The sequence below is a fragment of the Hibiscus syriacus genome, unplaced genomic scaffold (genome assembly GCF_006381635.1).
Source record: "Hibiscus syriacus cultivar Baekdansim isolate YM2019G1 unplaced genomic scaffold, ASM638163v2 tig00111708_pilon, whole genome shotgun sequence".
Lineage (NCBI taxonomy): Eukaryota > Viridiplantae > Streptophyta > Magnoliopsida > Malvales > Malvaceae > Hibiscus > Hibiscus syriacus.
The window spans coordinates 2,926,306-2,951,579 of NW_024063159.1; the positions used below are offsets into that span (position 1 = coordinate 2,926,306).

At 36.0% G+C, this 25,274-nt stretch overlaps 1 protein-coding gene across 1 annotated transcript; it reads left to right on the forward strand.

Annotated features, from left to right (window-relative positions):
- Nucleotides 1–1,075: 1,075 nt before the first annotated feature.
- Nucleotides 1,076–21,056, forward strand: LOC120168083. Its single transcript, XM_039176917.1, has 3 exons — nucleotides 1,076–1,410; nucleotides 1,519–1,904; nucleotides 20,314–21,056. The coding sequence occupies exons 1-3, from the start codon at nucleotides 1,076–1,078 to the stop codon at nucleotides 21,054–21,056; spliced, it is 1,464 nt and encodes a 487-aa protein (XP_039032848.1).
- Nucleotides 21,057–25,274: the final 4,218 nt, after the last annotated feature.

Genomic DNA, 25,274 nt, shown 5'->3' on the forward strand with positions numbered 1-25,274 from the left:
TTATGAATTTAAAACTTTTAAAGAAAATATATAAATTAATTAAGTAATATTATAGTAGAATTCAACTTGTTAAAAAAATAAATATATAATAAGGATAATTTGGTAAAATATACATTCCATTAATCTTTTATTCTTTTAACCAAACATTGTAATCTTACATTCCTGCTAAACCAACAAAACACAAAATACAACATTCCCAGTAATCCTATTCCCCAATAATCTTTTATTCCCACTGGTAATTTTATATTCCGTGAACCAAACACACCCTTATGGTTATTTTAGTTTCCAGCACCTGTATGTTTTAATTTATCTGATATTGGCTTTGGTTTATTGGTATTTATTGTTTAGTCTTTCAAGTTGTTGTTAGTGCTAAATTGGTCCCTGATTTATTTGCATTTTTTGTATGCTTTAACCTTGTTTCTTTAATAGCCATGGTTTTAATATACAAAAATAAAAAGAAATTTAAATGTGAGAAAAATCTACGAAGATATCTCCCAACTAAAGGGAATGTATCTTTTCGAGGATTTTTCGCATAAATATTTGTTTTATATTCCATAATTTTCTTTGTTTCACGTTTATTTATTTTAAGTATTTTTCACCGCTTTTCACTTTTATTTCATTTTATTTTATGTTATTTTATCTTTACGAAAAATTGCGAAATAATGTCTTTTGTGAGGGGAATCTATGGGAAAGTCTCCTAACTGTAAAGGAAGTGCTTTCCCGAAGGTTGTTCACACAAAAGATCATTCGTTATCCGAAAATTGACATTTTTTGAATAAAAATCAAATGAATAAAAGGATCGTAATTTAAATATATTGTCGAGTTTGTAATTCCCAATATTTAAACAAAATATAATCGTTTAGGTACCAAAATTTGGGCGTTGTGGGGTGTTAACCCTTTCCTACACGTAATCGACTCCCGAACTCTTAAAAACGAATCGTTGGTAAAACGTATATATTTTTTTTACGTTTAAGGTTTCTAACCTACCTAACTTAAAGGTTGGTGGCGACTCAAAAATCAAATTGTTATCCAAATTACATTTCATCACATTCCCCGAAATTAATTTTTAAGTCTAATGGATCCCCGGGAAGACGTTATGACAATATGGTTGTGTTCCGATGACCGAAGTCAATCAGACGTTTTGGTATTAATTCCTAAAGTAACTGATCCTCAACGCCTCTCTCAGTTTCGCCCGATTGCTTTGTGTAATGTCGTATACAAGATTATTTCCAAGGTTCTAGTTAATCGGCTACATATGGTGCTTGCTTCTTGTGTTGATGAAAATCAAGGTGCTTTTGTTTTCGGACGATTGATTTCGGATAATGTGATTTTAGCTCAGGATATCCATTCCATTCAGAATGGACAATCTAGATTGCCTAGGGGAGCAGCTCTAAGATTGAAATGGAAAAGGTTTACGATCGCGTTGAATGGTCGTTTCTCTGTGATATGCATTGTTTAGGCTTTGAAGATTCTTGGACAAGTCTTGTTATACATGTATTTCTTCTGTGACTTACCAAGTTTGGATAAATGGGAGCCTTTCGGATGTGATTCATCCTCAGCGGGGTCCGTTGTCCCCTTTCCTTTTGTGCTATGTGCTCAAGGTCTCTCATCTCTAATTCATGCTGAAACAAATGTTGGTAATCTCCGTGGAATCTGTATTTGCAGATCGGGGCCTTCTATAAGTCATTTATTTTATGCAGATTGCTTATTTTTTCTCCGCATTACTCCTTTCGAGTTCAGTCGTCTTCTTGCAGTTTTAGATACTTATGAAGCTGCTTCAGGTCAGAAAGTTAATTATGCTAAATCCACCGGTTATTTCAGCCCTTCAACATCGGAAGCGACCTCTGCTGAATTGAGTTCCATTCTTGGGGTTCAAGACGTTCAGGATCCGGGATCTAATCTTGGTATGCCATTGGTGATTGGTCGTAATAGAACTGCTGCTTTTAGTTTCCTCCGCGATAAAGTTTCGTCCCGTGTTCGAGGATGGACAAAAAACATATTGTTTATGGGGGGCGAGCAGTGTTTATTAAAACCGTGGGACAAGCGTTGCCTACATATGTGATGGGGTTTCTTACTTCAGGATGGTATTATCCGTGATATCACTTCTATTTTGCGCTAGTATTGGTGGACGGAAGATGCTTCGAATCGGGGTTGGCCATTAGTTGCTTGGGAGACAATTTATCAGCCAAAACGTTTTGGAGGGCTTGGATTCCGAGACCTTCATCTTTTCAATTTGGCTATGCTCGCAAAGCATTTGCGGAGGTGTCTTCATAATCCTGGAAGCTTGGTTGCGTGTTGAAGATACTAATTTTTTTTACTCATATTATTATTATTATTATTATTATTATTATTATTATTATTATTATTATTATTAATATATTATTTAAAATTACAAGCCCAAATGGAAGCCCAATTACAAACTTGATGGCCCAAACCAACGAGCCCATAACAAACCCTAACAGATTAGGGTTTTCTAATTCCTCAGCCGCCATCTTCAATTCCAGCCGTTGGATCTGGTTTGATCCAACGGTCCACAGTTTGCCAGAGGAAACCCTAGGGTATCAATACCCTAGGGACACGTCCCACCGCCGCCGCTGCTGCTTCCAGAAGACTTCACCGCCACACCAACGTTCCAGCCTCCACCACGTCTACCAAAGAGTCCAGAAGGCCGGCCGTAGCCGCACACGTCTCCCCCAAACGGTGAGTCACCACTGGGAGTCCGGTGACTCACCAAAGGGCATTCTTCGGACCGGTCTGAGACGAACACCGGTGATGGCTATAAAGCCATCACCCCATCTGCAAGCAAGAAAACAGAGAAGGAAGACAGAGAGAGAGATACAAAGAAACAGAAAAGAAAGAAAAAAAAGAAAAAGAAGAAGAAACTTACTGTTATCGGAGAACCCCAACCGCCACCGGATCTCGCCAGAACCTTCGAAACGCCGAAGGTATTTTTGTAGATTCGCTTCGATTCAGAGCTTTTTAAGGGAAGAGAATGAAAATAAAAATTTTCTGGCCACCGGATGTGGTGGCCGGCGGTGACAGTCACGGCGGCAGACGGTTGCCGTCCGGTGACCGGCTTCCCTCCGGTGAGGGAAGCTAGAGAGAGGGGAGAGCTTTGTTCATTCTCTCTCAGTTAGAGAGAGAATGAAAATTGAAAAATGAAAGAGATGGCCCGAAGGGCCGGCTGTCTTGGGCATTAAATAGCCCTTCCCAAACGACGTCGTTTTGGGGAGGGCTATTCGTGTAATTAAAGAATAGTTAAATCATTTCCGTAGCCATCTAAACTTATAAACTTTACATTTTAGTCACTAAATCGAGTTTATAATACTTTTAATTCAGATCTTTAATTTTAATTTCATTTATTTTAGTCCTTTATATTAAAATAATATATTTAGGATAAATAACAGATTTAATCCCTTAATTTTAATAAATAATATTTTAATCCCTAGTTTATATTTTATTTTATTTATTATAATATCCGAATTTTAGATAATTTTATTTTAGTCACTAAATTATTAAATAAGAAAATAGCATGTTTAATCCCTATAATTCTGATTAATTATGAATTAGGTTTTTCAATTTTAATTTCACTATATTTTAGTCATTTATTTAAGTTTTTTTTTGCTTTTAAATATATAGTTAGAATTGTATTTTTACTTGTTTATATTTAAATGTTGTTATATAATAAATAAATATTTATTTTAAATAAATTATTATTTTTAATATCGAAGAAAAGGACAGTCTTAATACAACTGGATGTCCTATTCTGATATTTTAAAATCAAAAATTAAACAATATTATTTAAATTAATATTTATCAATATCAAAGAAAAGGACTGTCTTAAGGCACCTAGAAGTTCTTTTCTGATATTTTTAAATAAATAAATATTTTTTATATAATTTTGAAATAATAAGATTATAAATTAAATATATTTTTGAATTTTTAAATTTTAATAATAAGAGACAATTTATAATTAAAAAGTACCAATTTTGGGCGTTGTAGGGGTGCTAATCCTTCCCTAAACGTAATCGACCACGAATTTTTTTTTTTTTAAAAAAAGAACGAATTTTTGGTTATAAACGCAGATCAGTTCATTTTTTAATTGATGTTTTCTTAAAACTCTTTTAAAAAATAATTTTTAGGTATTCGACCTACCTGACCCAAAAGGCCGATGGCGACTCCCAAATTATTTTTCAAAACCATTTATTCACATTATTTTTTCAACCAAGTAAAAAATTCGTGCCCGGGGGAAAACCGGTTACGACAGCTTGGCGACTCCGCTGGGGACTGGTCAAACTTTTAAAAATCAATTATAAATTGTCTCTATTAATTAAAAATTAAAAATTTATATATTTAATTTTTTCTTTCTTTTCAAAATTTTTATATTTATTTATTATTTTCATAATATTTATATGTTTTATTTGCAAGTATTTTATTTCATTATCTATTTTTCTGTCGAAGGTTTGAACATTTCTCCTCACACACAACACTTGCATTGCATTACATAAAGCTCTATAATTGAGTTGTCCCTTTTTAAGTGGGAGTGAAAGCGACGTCTTCGTGAGAATTTATTCTCCGTGTCAGACCTAGCAAGTAACTTTCGGGGTTCATATGCTCTATGTCTTCATGAGAATTTATTCTCCGTGTCAGATATAGAGAAATGTATCCCCTCGAATTGAACTCGATCCACTTTAGTCTGTGATGGACTAGGATTGAGGGTTAGTAACCCAAGGGGGCACTAACAAGGACAATTCGGGTACCTTGATTCTTAGATCTGAAACCCTGCATATAAATAACCTTAGAAATTCTTCCGATCAGAAGTCATGCCGAAATTTTGTCCAAAATAGGTGTACACACAGGAGAAATGAATTCTGACTTTCCTGTTAATTTATTTATTAATTAAATTACATGTTTATTTAAATTATTTAAATTTAGAAAAGCATGTTTAAATAAAGAATATTTATGTAAATGTTATTATTAAATTTTTTTTTATATGTAAACTAATTTATTTTCTTTTTGTATGTTCTTTATTTTTCTGTTTGCATTGCATCATACAGGATAAAAGACATTGATCCTTGTGTTAATTGTCTCATTGGAAAGCCTTCATCTATGGATAAAAAGTGTTCAAATCAAGTAATTCTAAACTCAGAAGTAAGACAGTGGGCTGAGGAATTACAAAGACGAGAAGGAGACAGCCTGCAGGATGATTATGTATCTGACTTGGCCAGTTATGCTCCAGTTTCACTAAAAAGAAATGATATGCAAGATTTACGAAGCATTTGGGAAAGTTGGGATTCAAACAAAAAATTGCAGTTTTATCAGACTTACGGAGACATCCCATATTTGCTATATGTTGAAGTTGATGATGAATTACTCAGAGCCCTAATTCAATTCTGGAATCCAGGGTACAATTGCTTCACTCTCAATAAAGAGGACTTGGTCCCTACTATTGAAGAATACACAACATTGCTACATATTGAAGGGGTGTTGGAGAATCGAATCTATTCAAAGTCAATTAAAACTCAACCTTTTCGAGTTAAATTAGCAAAGATTGCCGGGGTACGAGAAGAATGGGTAGCAGCCCGTACAAAACAAAAAGGCGAAAGCGAAGGCATTGCTTGGACCAACATTAAAGAACTTATTCAGAGCCATCCAGACTCTAAAGTACGATTAGATTTATTTGCTCTGGGTATATATGGTATGGTCATCTTCCCAAAAGTATTGGGATATGTTGAAGCTGCAGTGGTAGATTTGTTTGAACAGCTACCGAAAAAGATTAATCCTGCTTCTGCAATTCTAGCAGAGACCTTCAGATCGTTAAATGCTTGTAGAAAGTTAGGAGGTGGACGATTCTCAGGGTGTACCCAGTTGTTATATGTTTGGATCCGTAGCCATTTCTGGAGGACAGAAAAGATTTCATACCGACGCTTTAATACGGATTACTCACCATTAAAAGAATTTCTGGAGCAGGAATGGCCGAAAGAAATTAAGAAAGATATGTGGATTAATGCCTTTCGAAATCTGCAAAGCAATGACGTTGTTTGGCGAGCCCCGTGGCAAATCCAAAGGGAATTCTTTTACAAATGTGGAGATTACAACTGGATAATGCTACTCGGATTATGGGGAGGAATTGGATATGCACCACTTCTGGTTATAAGACAATATGAAGGTCGTCAATTTGTACCTGTCACTGCTGGATTACAGTCATCTGAGTTCGCATTCCACAGCAAAAATTATAAAAGAAATATCATGGAAGCCGTTACAGCTTGGAAAACAACTTTTTGTATCCGAGCTAAAGCAGCAAAAGAAATGTTAACTCCTGATTATGAAGAATGGAGATCTGTCAGAAAAAACGAAAATATTCCTCTACCAGATCAAAATGAGGATATCTCTATGGAAGATCGCATTAAGGTGGTTCCATCAGAGATTGAAATCTTGAGAGCTGAGTTTGAAGGAGAAAGAGAAGGCTGGTCGAAAGAGTTAGAGCAAATGAGATAAGATAAAGCTATGTTGGGGGTTGACATTGACTTTCATTCATCACAATGTGCAATGTTGAGAAAAGATAAAGAAAAAGGTGAGGATGAGTACAGAGCATTACAGAAAAATTACCAGGAGTTATATAAATCCCGGAAAGCATCAGGATCCAGCTAATCAACGGTACAGAAGACCCGAGATTTGAACATTGAGAAAAGATGAGTTGAAGATTTGAAAGGAAAGAATAGCCGTCTACTCAAAAGCCTGGAGAAAGGAAAGGAAAAAATAGAAGATTTTGAGGTCGACAGAAGAGAGCGAATTATAAAACATAAGGCTGAGCATCGCGAGATCATGAATGAAATGCAAAGAGAAAGAGATCGAGTCAAAGATGTAGAAGAAATGAAGAATGACATCTTTAATAAATTTGAAGGTGAGAAAAATATCATGTTCAAGGGATTCGAATCTGAAATGAACCAGTTGATTACTGAACTTGAAGTCAGAGGCCAAAAGATGGAAGAATCCAATATTGAAAAAGAAAAATGGGAGCTGGAAAGAAAAAATTTCAACACCAGACTTGAGGTAGAGCAGGAAGTGGCTAGCAATTGGATGCAAAGATGCAGAAACAAGGATGTTCAAATCCAGAAGCTTAATCAAAAAACGCAAGAAGCACGAACAAAACTTGAAGAAGATCTGGATCAGTCTAGAAACAAAAACTCAGAGTTTAATGCTTACATTTTGCAACTTGAAGAATCATTGTTTCAAGAAAAGGTTCGTCTAGGACCTAATGATCTCAAAGAAAGTGATGAGGAAGATGCTTCACTGCGAAGACGCATTAGAGATCTTGAAAAAATTATGCACAATTGTCAAGTCAGAATCACTGAATTAGAGCAGACTCTTGAAGAAATGAATGAACAGTGGCAAAAGTCAACTGAGTTCTATGTTGAAAGAAGTGAAGAAAGAAGTAATATGGTATTTGAGGCCATGGTTCAAATGAGCGAAGTTGCCAGATATGTTGGGGAACTAGCTGTTGAAGCCAAAATAATTGAGCATCAAGTTGATCCAGTTTCTAAGTGTGGAAAGAAGGTTTCATGGTTAATGAAAGAAATTATAGAGCTTAATAGGAAAGCTATGCCTTATATGTAGTTATGAACTATTATAAAGAAACTTTTGTATGCCGATGAAAGTTGTTCTATGACAGTTAACTTTTTGGGATCAATGTTTTTTACATACACGCATTTTGCATACATTCATCATTCATTTCATAATTTTCGCTATGAATTATTTTATTTATTAAGTTAAAATTCATTAATTAAAATTTGAAAAAATAAGATTAAAAGATTTTTCAATCGCAGTTACTCTGGCCAAAAGAGAAATACTACATCACTACGGTACTAGACAAGCTACTAAGAGAATTATGGAGGATAAAATACAGCGTATTGAGGAACAGCATCATAAAGAACAAGAAGAAATGAGAATGAAGTTGGAAAAAATTGAAGCCAGTATTGCAAATTCACAAGACAGTATGATGAAGAAAATAGAGGATATGTTTAAAAGGCAGGCTATTATTGGAAAAATGCCTGAAAATCCTGTATCTTTTGATCAAGAATCTATGTATCCTCTAGGTTTTCCACCAGAACCAATTTATCATTCTGGTACTACACCTATACAAATCAATGCTCGTACATCTGCATTACAAGAAGTCAAACCACATGAAGATCAACAAGTGGATCCTGCATCTTCAAGCAAAAATCCGCTTATATCAGATGTGAAAATAGGGGATCTTAATACTGATCATTTGATCCCGGATTTGAATGAGCTGAATGAGAAACAAAAAGTAAATGAAGAACTGACCAGACAAATCAAGAACTTAGAAGAACGAATGAAATCCGTGGAAATAACTGAATCATTCTATGGGTTTGATGCTAGTGAGTTGAGTTTGGTTCCAGACCTAATCCTCCCCATCAAGTTCAAAGCTCCCGAATTTGATAAATATGACGGTACTACATGCCCTTCATCCCACATTACTATGTTTTGTCGCAGAATGACAGGATATGTGAAGGACGAGAAATTGTTAATTCACTGCTTTCAGGATAGTTTGACATGACCGGCTTTAAAATGGTATACTCAATTGACCAAAGCCAACATTAGATCTTGGAAAGATTTGGCTAAAGCATTTTTAGAGCAGTACCGCCATGTGACAGACATGGTCCCTGATAGATGGACTCTCCAAAACTTGGAGAAAAAGAATAATGAAACATTCAGACAGTATGCCCAGAGATGGCGTGACACTGCGGCTCAGTTCAACCACCTTTGTCAGAAAAAGAGGCCACAGTATATTTGTTCATACATTGAAGGCTCCTTATTTAAATCATCTAATGGGAATGCAACCAGAAATTTTGCAGATTTAGTCATTTCTGGAGAACTAATTGAAAATGTCTTGAAAAGCGGCAAGATTGAATCGAATGATGGGTCTAGTTCCAAAAGACCTACATACCGGAAAAAGGAGAATGAAGTCAACAATGCAAATTCTTACAGCAAAGATTCATCGAAAAGTGTTACAATAACCCAGCCAAGGGTTAAGAAAGAGGAAACAAACACTAATCGAGCAGAGTCCAGAGGATCTCGAAAGGAAAATGAAAGGTTGTCTTTTACACCTTTACCAGTACCGTATGCAGAGATCTATGATTCACTGTTAAAAGCAGATGTTATACGGCCTTATCCCTTGGTTCCCATGCAACCACCATTCCCTCCTTGGTATGATACAAAGGCACACTGTGTTTACCATGAAGGAATTACGGGTCATTCCATTGAAAACTGTTTAGCATTCAAAAGGGTGGTTCAAAATTTGATCAACACTGGGAAGTTGGAATTCAATACATCATCTGCATCAAATCATCCATTGCCAAATCATGGAGATAAAAACGTAAATGCAATTCAGGAAGAGAACAGACAGAAAGCAAAGACTGACATTTCTGAAATTAAATCTCTGTTTGTTTGGATATTCCAACAACTCTCTTTAGCCGGTATAATTCCACAACAATTCAGGCCAAAGCAGAATGAAGGCAAGAATTATTGTGAATATCATCAGGAGAAAGGGCATAAAATTCAACTATGTCCTGAGTTTAGGGATTTGGTGCAAAAATTGATGAACAACAGAGAAATAGAATTCTTTGAAGAAGAACCAAGGAAAAAAGAAGATGATGTTTGCTCATCAGAGGATTCTAAACCAAGTCAAAGAATAAATGATCCTGTGATCATTAATGTGAAATCATCTACGGCGATTCCTGCACCAATAAGCCGAAAGTAGTTATTACCACTCCTCTACCATTTCCATACAAAGATACCCGCAGGGTACCTTGGAATTATACTACCAATGTTTCAATGGTAGGAGGACATGTTTCTTTAGAAAAAACAGAAGAGAAAATACAAAGCCTGAGTACAACATCGACGTCTGAGTCAGTGAGCGAGGTCGGTTTCTTTACAAGAAGTGGGAGATGTTACTCTCCCGAAACATCCAATGCTTCAGAACAAGTGAAAGCAAAAGGAAAAGCCATGGCAATACCTCAGAAGGTATTTGAGGATGAATCCCTTCCAGCATTTAATGAGCCTGTGACAGAAAAACAAGCTCAAGAATTTTTGAAATTTTTGAAACATAGTGAGTATAGTGTGGTTGAACAACTACACAAACAACAAGCGAGAATTTCTATTCTTGATCTCTTGATGAATTCAGAAGCACATAGAAATGCTTTGATGAAAATCCTCAATCAAACATTTATCCCCGAAGATATATCCCTCAATAAACTTGACAGAATTGTGGGACATATAGCCGCTGACAATTACATAACGTTCACAGATGATGAAATACCGGAAGGCGGAATGGGGTCAGTAAAAGCTTTGAACATCACGACACATTGTCATGGTCATGTGTTGCCAGGAGTATTGATTGACAATGGATCCGCTCTCAACTTGATGCCTCTAGTTACACTTCAAAGAATGCCTCTAGATCAATCACACATGAAGAGTTATCAGAATGTGGTACGAGCATTTGATGGTACTCAAAAAGAAGTGCTTGGGAAAATGGAAATACCGTTGTTAATCGGCCCAGTCGTGTACAATATTGACTTTGTGGTGATGGACATCCACCCCACATATAATTGTTTATTAGGGAGGCCATGGATTCATTCAGCAGGAGCCGTTCCTTCTTCATTACATCAGAAATTGAAATTTGTTGTTGATGGACAACTAATATGCGTCGGTGCTGAAGAAGAAATCATTGCGTCTGTAACAAGCGATGTTCCATATATCGACACCAATGATGATGCTCTTGAATGCTCTTTTCGAGCTCTTGAATTTGTAAATGCAACCTTTATTGCAGAAGGAAGCAAAATTCCATATCCAAGATTGTCTGATTGCACCAAGATGACGGTACAACAAACTTTAGGCATCGGAGCTAAAGCTGGGAAAGGTCTAGGAAAGAGTCTTCAAGGGATTTCAGTTCCTATCAGTATAAAGATGAAAAAAGACCGTTTTGGGCTAGGGTTTAAGCCCAATCTTCAGCAAAAGAACAAAGAGATGAAAAGAAGATGTGAAGACAAAAAAGCAAAATTGAAAGGGGGAGAAATCCTTTGGAAACACATGTCTTTCCCACAGTTGAAGACAACATTCAGATCAGGGGGAACAATTAATGTAGAACAGCAGCTTGTTGAAGCCTTTAAAGAAGAAAAGTTGACGAAAGATCAAGACATAGTTAAAGAAGCTATGAATGGATTATTTATCAACATGATCACGAATGACAACAAAACTGGCAAATACTTGGATAGGATTCGCCCATGTCTTCCTGGAGAAACACTCACCAATTAGACCACTGAAGATCTTCCTATAGTTTTTAATATTAATACAAAGTAATATTCAGAACTAATCTTTATGTTTAGATCAAAAATATGAAAACTTTTTGTTATCTTGTAAAAGAAATTATGTTAAATATAAGAAATTTTCTTTAAAATTTTCATATGGCAATCATTCTTTACATTTTATTACATTCTTACATTTCATAAATTTACTATATTCTTTCAGAAATATGTCCGACTTAAATTTGCAGGTGTCACCGTGATAATAGCATGTGTATTCCTAAATTTAATCCAGTGATAAATTTAGAGCATCCTATATGTCTGGAAGAAATCAATGGTTGTGAGGATGAACTGGAATGTGATGTTCCTACTGAATTATTAAGATTGGTAGAAAAAGAAGACAAACAAATTCTACCCCACAAAGAAGAGGTTGAGACTGTGAATTTGGGAACAGATGAAGAAATGAAAGAGGTGAAAATTGGTACTACTCTGACAGTCCAGATAAAACAAGAATTGATAAATCTCCTTCAAGAGTTCAAGGATATATTTGCCTGGTCTTATCAAGATATGCCTGGTTTAAGCACATATATAGTAATACACAAGCTTCCAATCAATCCAGAATATAAACCGGTTCAACAAAAGCTTAGAAGAATGAGGCCAGAAATGTTGTTGCAAATCAAAGAAGAAGTGATGAAACAAATCAATGCAGGTTTCCTACAGGCATCTAAATACCCAGAATGGGTAGCCAACATTGTTCCCGTACCAAAGAAAAATGGGAAAGTTCGAATGTGTGTGGATTACAGAGATCTCAACAAAGCTAGTCCGAAAGATAGCTTTCCCTTACCCCACATAGACACATTAGTGGACAATACTGCAGGGCACGCATGGTTTTCATTTATGGATGGATTTTCAGGATATAATCAGATAAAAATGAATCCTGAAGACATGGAAAAGACAACATTTGTAACCATGTGGGGCACATTCTGTTATAAAGTGATGCCATTTGGATTGAAAAATGCAGGGGCAACATATCAAAGAGCCATGGTAACTTTGTTTCATGACATGATGCACAAAGAGATTGAAGTGTATGTAGATGACATGATTGCCAAATCCCGAACTGAAGAAGAACATATTCAAAATCTGAGAAAACTTTTCCAGAGATTGAGGAAGTATCAATTAACCGCAAAATGCACTTTTGGGGTAACTTCTGGGAAACTTTTGGGATTTGTGGTCAGTAAAAAAGGAATCGAGATTGATCCAGATAAAGTCAAAGCAATTCAAGATCTTCCACCACCCAATACAAAAAAAGAAGTTCGAGGCTTTTTGGGAAGATTAAATTATATATCTCGGTTTATTTCTCAATTAACTGACAAATGTGATCCAGTGTTCAAATTACTTCGAAAGAATAATCCTGAAGTCTGGAATGAAGAATGTCAAGAAACTTTGGATATTATTAAGAAATATTTATCCAATGCCCCAATTTTAGTGTCACCAATACCTGATAGACCATTAATTCTCTACTTGACGGTCTTCGAAAATTCGATGGGATGTGTACTAGGACAGCATGATGAATCAGGAAGAAAAGAAAAAGCTATTTATTATCTGAGCAAGAAATTTACTGATTGTGAAGTTCGATATCCACCAATACAAAAATTATGTTGTGCTTTGGTATGGACTACTCGAAGACTCATACAATATATGTTATACCATACTACTTGGTTGATATCAAAACTTGATCCTTTGAAGTTCTTAATGGAATCACCAGCTTTGACAGGCAGAATGGCTAGATGGCAGATGTTGTTATATGAGTTTGATATTATCTATGTCAACCAAAAAGCGATAAAAGGAAGTGTCATAGCTGATTTTTTGGCCAGTCGTGTATCAAATGATTATCAGCCTTTGAGCTTCAATTTTCCCGATGAAGATTTGTTGTGCATATCCATGAATGAAGAAGTCAGAACAAATGATGAATTTGTAACTTGGAAGCTTTATTTTGACGGAGCATCTAATGCTTTGGGACGAGGAATCGGGGCAGTGTTAATTTCTCTCCAGAAAATATTTATTATCCCTTTACAAGTAGACTGGAGTTCTTTTGCACCAATAACATGGCGGAATATGAAGCTTGTGTCATGGGGTTGAAAGCAACTATAGAAAGAAAAATCAAATTTCTCAAGATATATGGAGATTCATCGTTAGTGGTGTATCAATTGCGAAGAGAATGGGAAACAAAAGACCCCAAATTGTTGGAATACCGAAATTTTACACTCGAATTAGTGAAAGAATTTGAGAAAGTTACCTTCAATTATCTCCCTCGAGAAGAAAATCAAATGGCAGATGCTTTGGCTACATTAGCTGCTATGTTTCAGGCAACTAAGAAAGTTGATATGATGCCAATCAAAATGCAAGTGTATGAAATTCCTGCACATTGTTATAGTGTGGAAGAAGAGGTAGATGGTAAACCATGGTATCATGATATCCTACAATATATATCAAAAATCAAAGTTATCCACCAAATGCATCGGAAATTGATAAAAGAACCTTGAGAAGAATGGCTGCTGGATATTTTCTTGATGGAGAGATTATGTATAGAAGAAGCAATGATCAAATGCTATTGAGATGTTTAAATACCAGCGAAGCTCGAAACGTCATTGAAGAAGTACATAGTGGAATATGTGGAACACATGCAAATGGTCTTTCCATGGCCAGAAAAATAATGAGATATGGATACTATTGGGCTACCATGCACACTGATTGCATTGATTATGCGAGGAAATGTCATAAATACCAGATATATGCAGACAAGATTCATGTACCCCCATCTCCTTTACATGTAATGACAGCACCCTGGCCATTTTCTATGTGGGGAATAGATGTCATTGGAGCAATCACACCAAAAGCATCGAATGGACATTGTTTCATCCTTGTGGCAATTGATTATTTTACCAAATGGGTTGAAGCTGCTTCATATGCCAATATTAAGAGGTCCACAGTCTGTAAATTCATAAAGAAAGAGATAGTTTGCCGATATGGTCTACCAGAAAGGATCATTACAGATAATGCTCTGAACCTGAACAACAAAATGATGACCGAACTTTGTGCACAGTTTAAGATCAAACATTCAAACTCAGTGGCGTATCGTCCAAAGATGAATGGGGCAGTTGAAGCAGCAAATAAGAACATCAAAAGAATCATTACAAAGACTACTGAAACTTACAAAGATTGGCACGAGAAGTTACCTTTTGCTCTATATGCATACCGAACTACTGTCCGAACATCTACTGGGGCAACGCCTTTTTCTTTAGTCTATGGGATGGAAGCAGTCTTACCAATTGAAGTTGAGATTCCATCGCTTCGAATATTGAGAGAAACAAAATTGGATGAATCTGAATGGATCCAAGCTAGAGTTGATCAATTGAACCTTATTGAGGAGAAAAGATTGAAAGCTATTTGCCATGGACAGATGTATCAAAAACGGATGATGAAATCTCATGACAAAAAAGTACATCCAAGAGAATTCCAAGAAGGTGATCTAGTACTAAAAAAGATTTTGCCTATACATAAAGATTTCCGTGGTAAATGGATGCCTAATTGGGAAGGGCCATACGTTGTGAAAAAGGCCTTTTCCGGAGGAGCGTTGATCTTGGCAGAAATGGATGGAAAAATTCTGAGAAATCCAATAAACTCGGATTCTGTCAAGAATATATGCTTGAAGAAAAGAAAGAAAAAGAAAAGAAAAGAAAAAGAAAAAAGAGAGAAAAAAACAGAAAAAGAAAAAGGGGGGGTCAAGGTGAAAACCCGCAAAGGGCATCTTGTAACCAAAGGAAGGATTTGAGTTGAAAACCTGAAAAGGCGGCTCAAATGCAGGTTGATATTAGGCATCTGACAATTTAACTCTCTTAAGATTTTGACAGTTTGGAAGAAACTTCACATCTACAAGCATTTCGACAACATTTGAGATCTTCCAGACAAAAGCTTACATTATTTCTCTAAATTGTGTCAATGTGATTAATTTAGAAATACTTATGCTTATAATTTGTTGAGACATTTGAATTTTTATCATTCTTATGCTTGCCATAACTTTGAATACAATTCTATCTATTTCAAGTTCAATTTATTTGAGATTCAAATTTATTTTTGAAAATTCAATTTATTCTTTTATATGAATTAACATAATTTTGAAATAATTTAAAGATTTCTGAATATTACTTTATGTTAATACTTTTAAATACATGGAATACAAAGTAAGCAAATCATCACCATCTTAAAGCCATGAACATTAAGATTGTTACACAGGATGCTACCGGCAACAAGGTCGAATCCGCCAAATCTACTCATCAATTGCTCCAACCGATCACCATTCAATTCTTGCACCTCTGTTTTCAAAGATATACTAAGACAATAGAAGGCGATCTTTGCAGCACTGATTCCAGCAAAAAGAAACAAGACATTGATATCACTGGGAAACATGTCTCTATACAGATCCTTGTGTATGGTTTTTAAGGAAACCTATAAGCATTTCCACTTCATCAGGTTCAAGTGGAGTAACTTTATTCCTTCCAACCCATACTAGATTTCATTTTCAGCACTCATCAAGAACATACTTCTGGACACTCGAAGGTAGCCCATTGTCATAACCTTCAAGAGCCTTACAGATCCTTTCTGTCAATTTGGCACTTCCTGTACCTGTTTATAAACAGTTCAACTTTGTTCTTGGATCCCAGAAAGGCCATCATTTCTTTGTCAATGGAAAAGCATCAGCACATGGAGGAAGCAGAATAAAGAGAAAATCTGTTCTTAATTGGCAGAATTATGAATATAGCCCTTTTCAGTGTAGTAGCATGAAAATGCTTCGAATCTACAAATTCTGGCTCTACATCGAATAAACATTGTGATATCTTAGTCCAAACATTAAATGGAAGATGAATGTGCTCATAGCATCTTCTGGAAGTGTTCTTTGAGTTATCTGATCTGGTTAGACAGAACTAATCATTGAATTTGGAAGATGAATTTGCCAATAGCATCTTCTGGAAGTGTTCTTTGAGTTATCTGATCTGGTTGGACAGAACTGATTATTGAATTTGGAATATGAATGTGCTCATAGCATCTTCTGGAAGTGTTCTTTGAGTTATCTGATCTGGTTGGACAGAACCAATCATTGAATTTGGAAGATGAATTTGCCAATAGCATCTTCTGGAAGTGTTCTTTGAGTTATCTGATCTGGTTAGACAGAACTAATCATTGAATTTGGAAGATGAATTTGCCAATAGCATCTTCTGGAAGTGTTCTTTGAGTTATCTGATCTGGTTGGACAGAACTGATTATTGAATTTGGAATATGAATGTGCTCATAGCATCTTCTGGAAGTGTTCTTTGAGTTATCTGATCTGGTTGGACATAACCAATCATTGAATTTGGAAGATGAATTTGCCAATAGCATCTTCTGGAAGTGTTCTTTGAGTCATCTGAAGATGAATTTGCCAATAGCATCTTCTGGAAGTGTTCTTTGAGTTATCTAATCTGGTTGGACAGAACTGATTATTGAATTTGGAATATGAATGTGCTCATAGCATCTTCTGGAAGTGTTCTTTGAGTTATCTGATCTGGTTTGGTAAGGACTACAGAACCAATCATTGGAATTAAAAGATGAACTGCATGATCGTCTTTATTAAGAAGTTTCTTTTCAAGCTTCTTTTGCTTATTCCTTTCCCAAAAATCATAGTCCAGGTTTTGCCTTTCTTGTAATTAGGATCATCATAATGGCTTCCCATCTTTTACCGGAAGAATTGTGTCAGCATCTTTAGTTATTTGAGCAGCATATAAGTCTATCAATTTTACAATTGATGAATCTGGACCACATTTCTCCAGGGCTATTTGAAGTTTCAGCCTCTGAGAATCCCATTTCTGTCAAGTATAACAGTTTATTCTCCTCATCATAATCAAAATTCAATATTTCTCGGTATTAGAAGAACTATCGATATCTGTGAAATCATCTTGAAAGGTCACTTCATAATCAGATGAGTTGTTATTAGAATCAACATGTTGCCTGAATGCAAGCTTTTCAAGAATATACTATTGATTTTATTCTCAAGAGGTTTGTGACATTATATCTACATTTGTCAAAGATGATAGATTCTCTGATTTGAAGAAGAAGAAAAGATATTGGGTTTTTACAATTGAAGAAATACTCAATTCACCAGTCTGAAATCAAATAAATTAACATTCATGCATCATATTTTAGGTGTTTACAAAAATAGGTGCATTTCATTCATTTTCATCTATGTTGAATTTTTAACAGGAATTTCAAGACTTTAGCAAAGATTCAAATATATCATTTGATGGATTATCTTTTCCAGAGAAGTTCATAATGAGAAGAACTCATCTGAAGAAGGAAGAATAAGTTCATAATGAGAAGAATTTGTTCAACCTTTTATTTGAATTCATCAAATTGATGGATTATCTTTTCCAGAGAAGTTCATAATGAGAAGAACTCATCTGAAGAAGGAAGAAGAAGTTCATAATGAGAAGAATTTGTTCAACCTTTTATTGAATTCATCAAATTGATGGATTAGCTTTTCCAGAGAGGTTCATAATGAGAAGAACTCATCATCTGAAGGAGGAAGAAGAAGTTCATAATGAGAAGAATTTGTTCAACCTTTTGTCTGAATTCATCACTTGAGGATTATTTTTGCCAGAGAAAGTTCATAATGAGAAGAAACTCTGAAGAAGGAAGAAGAAGTTCATAATGAGAAGAATTTGTTCAACCTTTTTGCTCAATCTATTACTTGATGGGTTATTTTTTTCAGAGAAAGTTCATAATGAGAAGAACTCATCTGAAGAAAGAAGAGAAAGTTAATGAGAAGAAACTCATCTGAAGAAGGAAGAAGAAGTTCATGAGAAGAATTTGTTCAACCTTTTTGCTCAAATCTATTACTTGATGGGTTATTTTTTTCAGAGAAAGTCATAATGAGAAGAACTCATCTGAAGAAAGAAGAGAAAGTTCATAATGAGAAGAACTCATCAAAAGCTTATTCAACCTTTGAATGACTCTATCACAGAAAAAAAGGAGGTCTCATCATCCCCAGCAGAAAGTTCATAATGAGAAGAACTCATCTGGAGAGAGAGAAGAATTTATTCAATCTTCATTATGATCAAGTGAAGCCAAATGGATAAAAAAATTTTATTATCTTTTCATCTTTGCCCTATTCTTGTTAACACAAGAATGAGAAAGAGGGGCAGCGAAGATACTAATTTTTTTTACTCATATTATTATTATTATTATTATTATTATTATTATTATTATTAATATATTATTTAAAATTACAAGCCCAATGGAAGCCCATTACAAACTTGATGCCCAAACAACGAGCCATAACAAACCCAACAGATAGGGTTTTTCTAATTCCTCAGCCGCCATCTTCAATTCCAGCCGTTGGATCTGGTTTGATCCAACGGTCCACAGTTTGCCAGAGGAAACCCTAGGGTATCAATACCCTAGGGACACGTCCCACCGCCGCCGCTGCGCTTCCAGAAGACTTCACCGCCACACCAACGTTCCAGCCTCCACCACGTCTACCAAAGAGTCCAGAAGGCCGGCCGTAGCCGCACACGTCTCCCTGGCCGGCGGTGACGGTCACGGCGGCAGACGATTGTCGTCCGGTGACCGGCTTCCCTCCGTGAGGGAAGCTAGAGAGAGGGGAGAGCTTTGTTCATTCTCTCTCAGTTAGAGAGAGAATGAAAATTGAAAAATGAAAGAGATGGCCCGAAGGGCCGGCTGTCTTGGGCATTAAATAGCCCTTCCCAAACGACGTCGTTTGGGGAGGGCTATTCGTGTAATTAAAGAATAGTTAAATCATTTCGTAGCCATCTAAACTTATAAACTTACATTTTAGTCACTAAATTGACCGGCTTCCCTCCGTGAGGGAAGCTAGAGAGAGGGGAGAGCTTTGTTCATTCTCTCTCAGTTAGAGAGAGAATGAAAATTGAAAAATGAAAGAGATGGCCCGAAGGGCCGGCTGTCTTGGCATTAATAGCCCTTCCCAAACGACGTCGTTTTGGGGAGGGCTATTCGTGTAATTAAAGAATAGTTAAATCATTTCGTAGCCATCTAAACTTATAAACTTTACATTTTAGTCACTAAATCGAGTTTATAATACTTTTAATTCAGATCTTTAATTTTAATTTCATTTATTTTAGTCCTTATATAAAATAATATATTTAGGATAAATAACAGATTTAATCCCTTAATTTTAATAATGAATTAGGTTTTCAATTTTAATTTCACTATATTTTAGTCATTTTTAAGTTTTTTTTTTTGCTTTTAAATATATAGTTAGAATTGTATTTTTACTTGTTTATATATTTAAATGTTGTTATATAATAAATAAATATTTATTTTAAATAAATTATTATTTTTAATATCGAAGAAAAGGACAGTCTTAATACAACTGGATGTCCTATTCTGATATTTTAAAATCAAAAATTAAACAATATTATTTAAATTAATATTTATCAATATCAAAGAAAAGAGTTGTCTTAAGGCACCTAGAAGTTCTTTTCTGATATTTTTAAATAAATAAATATTTTTTATATAATTTTGAAATAATAAGATTATAAATTAAATATATTTTTGAATTTTTAAATTTTAATAATAAGAGACAATTTATAATTAAAAAGTACCAATTTTGGGCGTTGTAGGGGTGCTAATCCTTCCCTAAACGTAATCGACCACGATTTTTTTTTTATTTTTAAAAAAAGAACGAATTTTTGGTTATAAACGCAGATCAGTTCATTTTTTAATTGATGTTTTCTTAAAACTCTTTTAAAAAATAATTTTTAGGTATTCGACCTACCTGACCCAAAAGGCCGATGGCGACTCCCAAATTATTTTTCAAAACCATTTATTCACATTATTTTTTCAACCAAGTAAAAAATTCGTGCCCGGGCGAAAACCGGTTACGACACGTGTTTTCTTGCTGCGGAACATTTTCCTACAGAAGGTATACTCCAGGCGGTGCTTGGTGATCGGCCTTCTTATGTTTGGCTTAGCATTTGGACTACCATTCAGGAATTTCGACATGGATTTTTCAGGCAAGTGGGTATTAAAAGTGTGGCCCGGGTGCATGGTGAAGCACGGGGAGGAAACTGGCCTGTACAGCTCCAGACTTCCTATGTAGACAGTGTGACATCTCTAATCAAGGTGGGGGATTTTACTTTACCGGGAGAGCCTCGTTGGAATGAAAGTCTGATCCGTAGCGTGTTTTCGGAAGTGGACGCAAGTCAAATCCTTAATTGTCAAATTACTCCATATCCGTCTGATATTTTGATTTGGGATGGACATTCGTCAGGTACCTTTTCGGTGAAATCTGGTTATACTTGGCTTACTCGTCGTTATCGTCTTCACGTGCATTACTCTCGTATTTGGTTAGCTCTCTCTCGTCTCAATACTCTCCCTCGGGTTCGATTGTTTGCGTGGAGGGCCTGTTACGAAGCGTTACCGGTTGGTAGACGATTATTTATAGCTGGAGTTTCGGATGGAATCTGTCATTGTGTGGGAGATGGAAGAAATTGTTTACATGCTCTTCGAGACTGCTTGGCTGTTCAACCTATCTTCTTCTTTGCTGGTTTTCCTTCTTTCTTAACCTCGGGCAGCTTCTCCTCGTGTGGCAGCTGGTTGGAGAGCATGTTAACTTTGCTTCCTGTTAAATCTTTTACTCAGCTAATGGTTCTGCTTTCTTAGATATGGTATTGTAGAAACGTTTTCATTCATGGTCAGCTGTCTCCAAGTTGGCATACGGTGGGAGCTTCGACAGCCATGCAAGTCGCTTATGAGCGTGCGCTGCTATGGTTGGAAATGACAGTCAACTCGGGTTGGGTAATCCTCATGCTGAACATTGGGTGAGACCTGCAGCCGGTTTTGTTAAGCTAAATGTGGATGGCGCTTGTCCGAGTTCGATTAAGTGCGGTGATTCGGGACTCAGATGGTTTTGTGTTAGCGGGCAGAGCTGTGTGTTTGAAGGGACTCGGGATGCTCGGCTTGTGGAAGCTTATGCAATCAGGTTCGGGCTGCAGCTTGTGGTTGAGATGGGGTACTCTCGGGTCATGAAAGCAATGCAATGGCGGTTGTCAGCAGCTTCGACAACACCTTTTGATTTATCTTCGGTGCATTTTATTTTGGATGATGCTAGACGTATTTTAGGTGACAACCCTGGGTTCATGATCACCCACATTCGTCGTTCGGCCAATGCTGTGGCTCATGATTTAGCTTCCTTAGCTTCTACATCTTCTTCTTCTATCTTCTTTATGTCCGACTATCCTTTATGTATGCATCAAGCGATTGTAAATGACGCTATTTAAATTAATAAAGGTGTGTACTTTCCCCCCCGAGTATGTCTGGCTATCCTTCATGTTTGCATCAGACGATTGTAAATGACGCTATTTAAATTAACGAAGGTGGGTACTTTTTTCCCCTTGGTAGGTTCTATAGAAGGAGTTTTTAACGATGTCCGGTTATTTTTTTTTAAAAGCTTAATTTAAAGAGAAAATCGCCTCAGTAACAAAAAAAAAGTTATAATATACGATTTTAACCAACTTTTTTTGGATTTGCCAAAATGACCAACAAAATCGCAACGCGAAATAAAAATCGCAACGCGATCCCCAGAATCGCAAATCAGTTTCCAAAATCGCAACGCGATTCTTGAAAATTGCAATGCGATAGTACAAATTCGCATTGCGATTTTCCAAAATCGCAACGCGAATATGAAAATCGCAACGCGAACACATAAATCGCAACGCGTATCCGTAAATCGCAACGTGTATCCGTATATCGCAACGCGTATCCGTAAATCGCAACGATAATACATAAAATCGCAACGCGTATCCGTAAATCGCAACGCGATATTTAAAGCGCCATTATAATCGCTACGCGTATTTTATTTTCAAATTACAAAAACCAATATTAAGACAAAATCCCGTAATCGCAACTCATAACCTAAAACCTAAAATCACAACTCAGTCCCATCTCCATCTCTCACTCTCTACGGCGAAGAAATCCGTCCCCATCTCCGAAGATTTCCGTCCCCATCTCCGGCGAAATCCCTCACAACCATTCACGGTCAGAAATCCCTCACAATATTCAGAAATGGAAAATCAACTCCGAGGGTTAGTTTTTTAATTATTTTATTTTGAAATGTTTGCATTATTGTAGGTTTTTCATATTGAAACTGATGATAAGTTTACTGGTCATTTCAATAATAGATTAACCATTTCACTTAGATTTCATTTCGCGTTACGATTCTGTCGTTGCGATTTTCATTTCGCGTTGCTATTCTCTCGTTGCGATTTTCAAGTTAGTATTTGTCTTTGTCTTTGTTCTGTCTTTTGGTTGAAGTAATGCAATCCATTCAAGTTTCAATTTGCAGAAGAGTCGCAACGAGATAAATGAAATCGCAACGAGAGAATGACTGTCGCAACGCGAAATGAAAATCGCAACTAGAGAATCGCAACGCGAAATGAAAATCGCAACGAGAGAATCGCAACGCGAAACCAAAAATCGCATTGCGATTTTCATTTCGCGTTGCGATTCTCTCGTTGCGATTTTCATTTCGCGTTGCGATTCTCTAGTTGCGATTTTCATTTCGCGTTGCGACAGTCATTCTCTCGTTGCGATTTTCATTTCAACCAAAAGACAAAACAGTGTTGCAAATTTTAGTTTCAAGAATAAACTACTACTTTTTATGTTTATTGTTTTTGGTATATCTTCACAGTGTAGTTTTTGGTATATCTAACTTGGTATGTTTATTGTTTTTGTAGAAATTTTTTCGGCTCAATTGACCTTGAGAAATAAAGTCAGCCTGGCCACTACAATTGCTTCGAAGCTTTCACCTGCTCAAAGAAAATTGTTTGAGGAAACCTGCTTCGGGCCATGGCTGAGAGTACAGCATCCGGTGGAGATGCTAATTTGACCCATTTGTGGCTTCAGACCATGACATCAAATCTACCCGACAGTATACAACGTGGTGAGGAAGAGATATGGTTTCATTTTCCACCAGCGTATACTTGTTTTGGGCGGAAGGAGTTCTGCTTAATCACTGGTCTACGATTCGGACACGATGATGTAGGCCGGTACACTCGTCATATCGCCCGCCCATCATGGTTATCCCGGGTTTTTCCGGATGAGTCAATGGAGAAGCCGAACCTACATGTCGACGACTGAAGAAATTGTTTAATAAGAAAGCTGGTTTCACTCGGATGGATGACGTCGATGTTGTCCGAGTATGCCTTCTACTACTTGTGTATGCCGGCTTTTTAGGCAGAGAGGCCAGACAACCTATTCATCGGGAGCTAATAATATTGGTAGAGGACCTGAATGCATGGAATCTGTTTCCGTGGGGTTCGTATATATGGAAAGCTACCTGGACTAAGTTGTCGTCTGCCTTTGATGACCGCAAAAGTTTGCGGGGCGATGGGTCCAAATACACAAATCTATCCAAACATGATCAACATTAGATGATTTCATGGTTGTAAATTAATTTACTAAACAGACGAGCTGCGAAACTAAAACCTGTTGCGGATGGGAAGGATCGTTGGATATAGGAACGGATGTCGCCGGAGAGAGTGATAGATGGAGATAGAATGAGTTGCGATTTAGGGATTTAGTTTATGATTTCAGTGTTATATACCCAAAATTTCAGTGTTGTGATTTACAGATTCTCGTTGCGATTTACGGATTATCGTTGCGATTTACAGATTCTCGTTGCGATTTACGGATTATCGTTGCGATTTACAGATTCTCGTTGCGATTTACGGATTATCGTTGCGATTTACGGATACGCGTTGCGATATACGGATACGCATTGCGATTTACGGATACGCGTTGCGATATACGGATACACGTTGCGATTTACGGATACGCGTTGCGATTTATGTGTTCGCGTTGCGATTTTCATATTCGCGTTGCGATTTTAGAAAATCGCAATGCGAATTTGTACTATCGCATTGCGATTTTCAAGAATCGCGTTGCGATTTTGGAAACTGATTTGCGATTCTGGGGATCGCGTTGCGATTTTTATTTCGCGTTGCGATTTTGTTGGTCATTTTGGCAAATCCAAAAAAAGTTGGTTAAAATCGTATATTATAACTTTTTTTTGGTCACTGAGGCGATTTTCTCTAATTTAAATCAGATCAACCTACAATGCTCTAATAAGGATAGCAAAGTAAAAGGGTCATGATTTTGACCCAAAGCAAGAATTGGGTCCATTAGGTTTCGAGCAAACCTAACTATTTCAGTTCTCCACGGCTTGACACAACTCGAGAGATATCGTTATACCTCCAAATTAATGAGATATTCAAACGAAGACCATATATTTAACAATTTTATACATTATTATATAATATATTCATATATTTAATTAAAACACCATATAAATAAATAGAAAATATATAATATACGAATGTGTACAGATTTATATAACACTAGTTATAAACATATTAAAATTTGTATGCCTTGAACATGACCATAAAATATAAAGAAATACATAAATACAATTCAAAATATGATTTATTAGTTTTGTTTCGAAACATTTGTATGGGTTTTGAAATATGTTGGGTGAAGGGCTCAAGGCTACTTTTGTTAGTGTAATAAAGTTAATTTATTATTTTCGTCCCTATTATATTTTTACATTAATTTAATTATAAAAATTATTTAATTTCATCAATATTCAAAATATTTATTATTGTTTAAAGTTTTAACTTCTAAGTTAGGATTTATGATTTAGAGTTTTGAATTAAATTTTATGGTTTAGGATGATGCAATTGAACAACTTTGAGAGTTCAATTGATACGAAAACATGATAAGGGTGAAAACGATAAATTGAGTTTACGGCAAAAGTAGCACTTAAGCCAAATACTTTTGGCACTATCCTCAAAGAGAATTGTTATCAAATAATCAAATTTATTT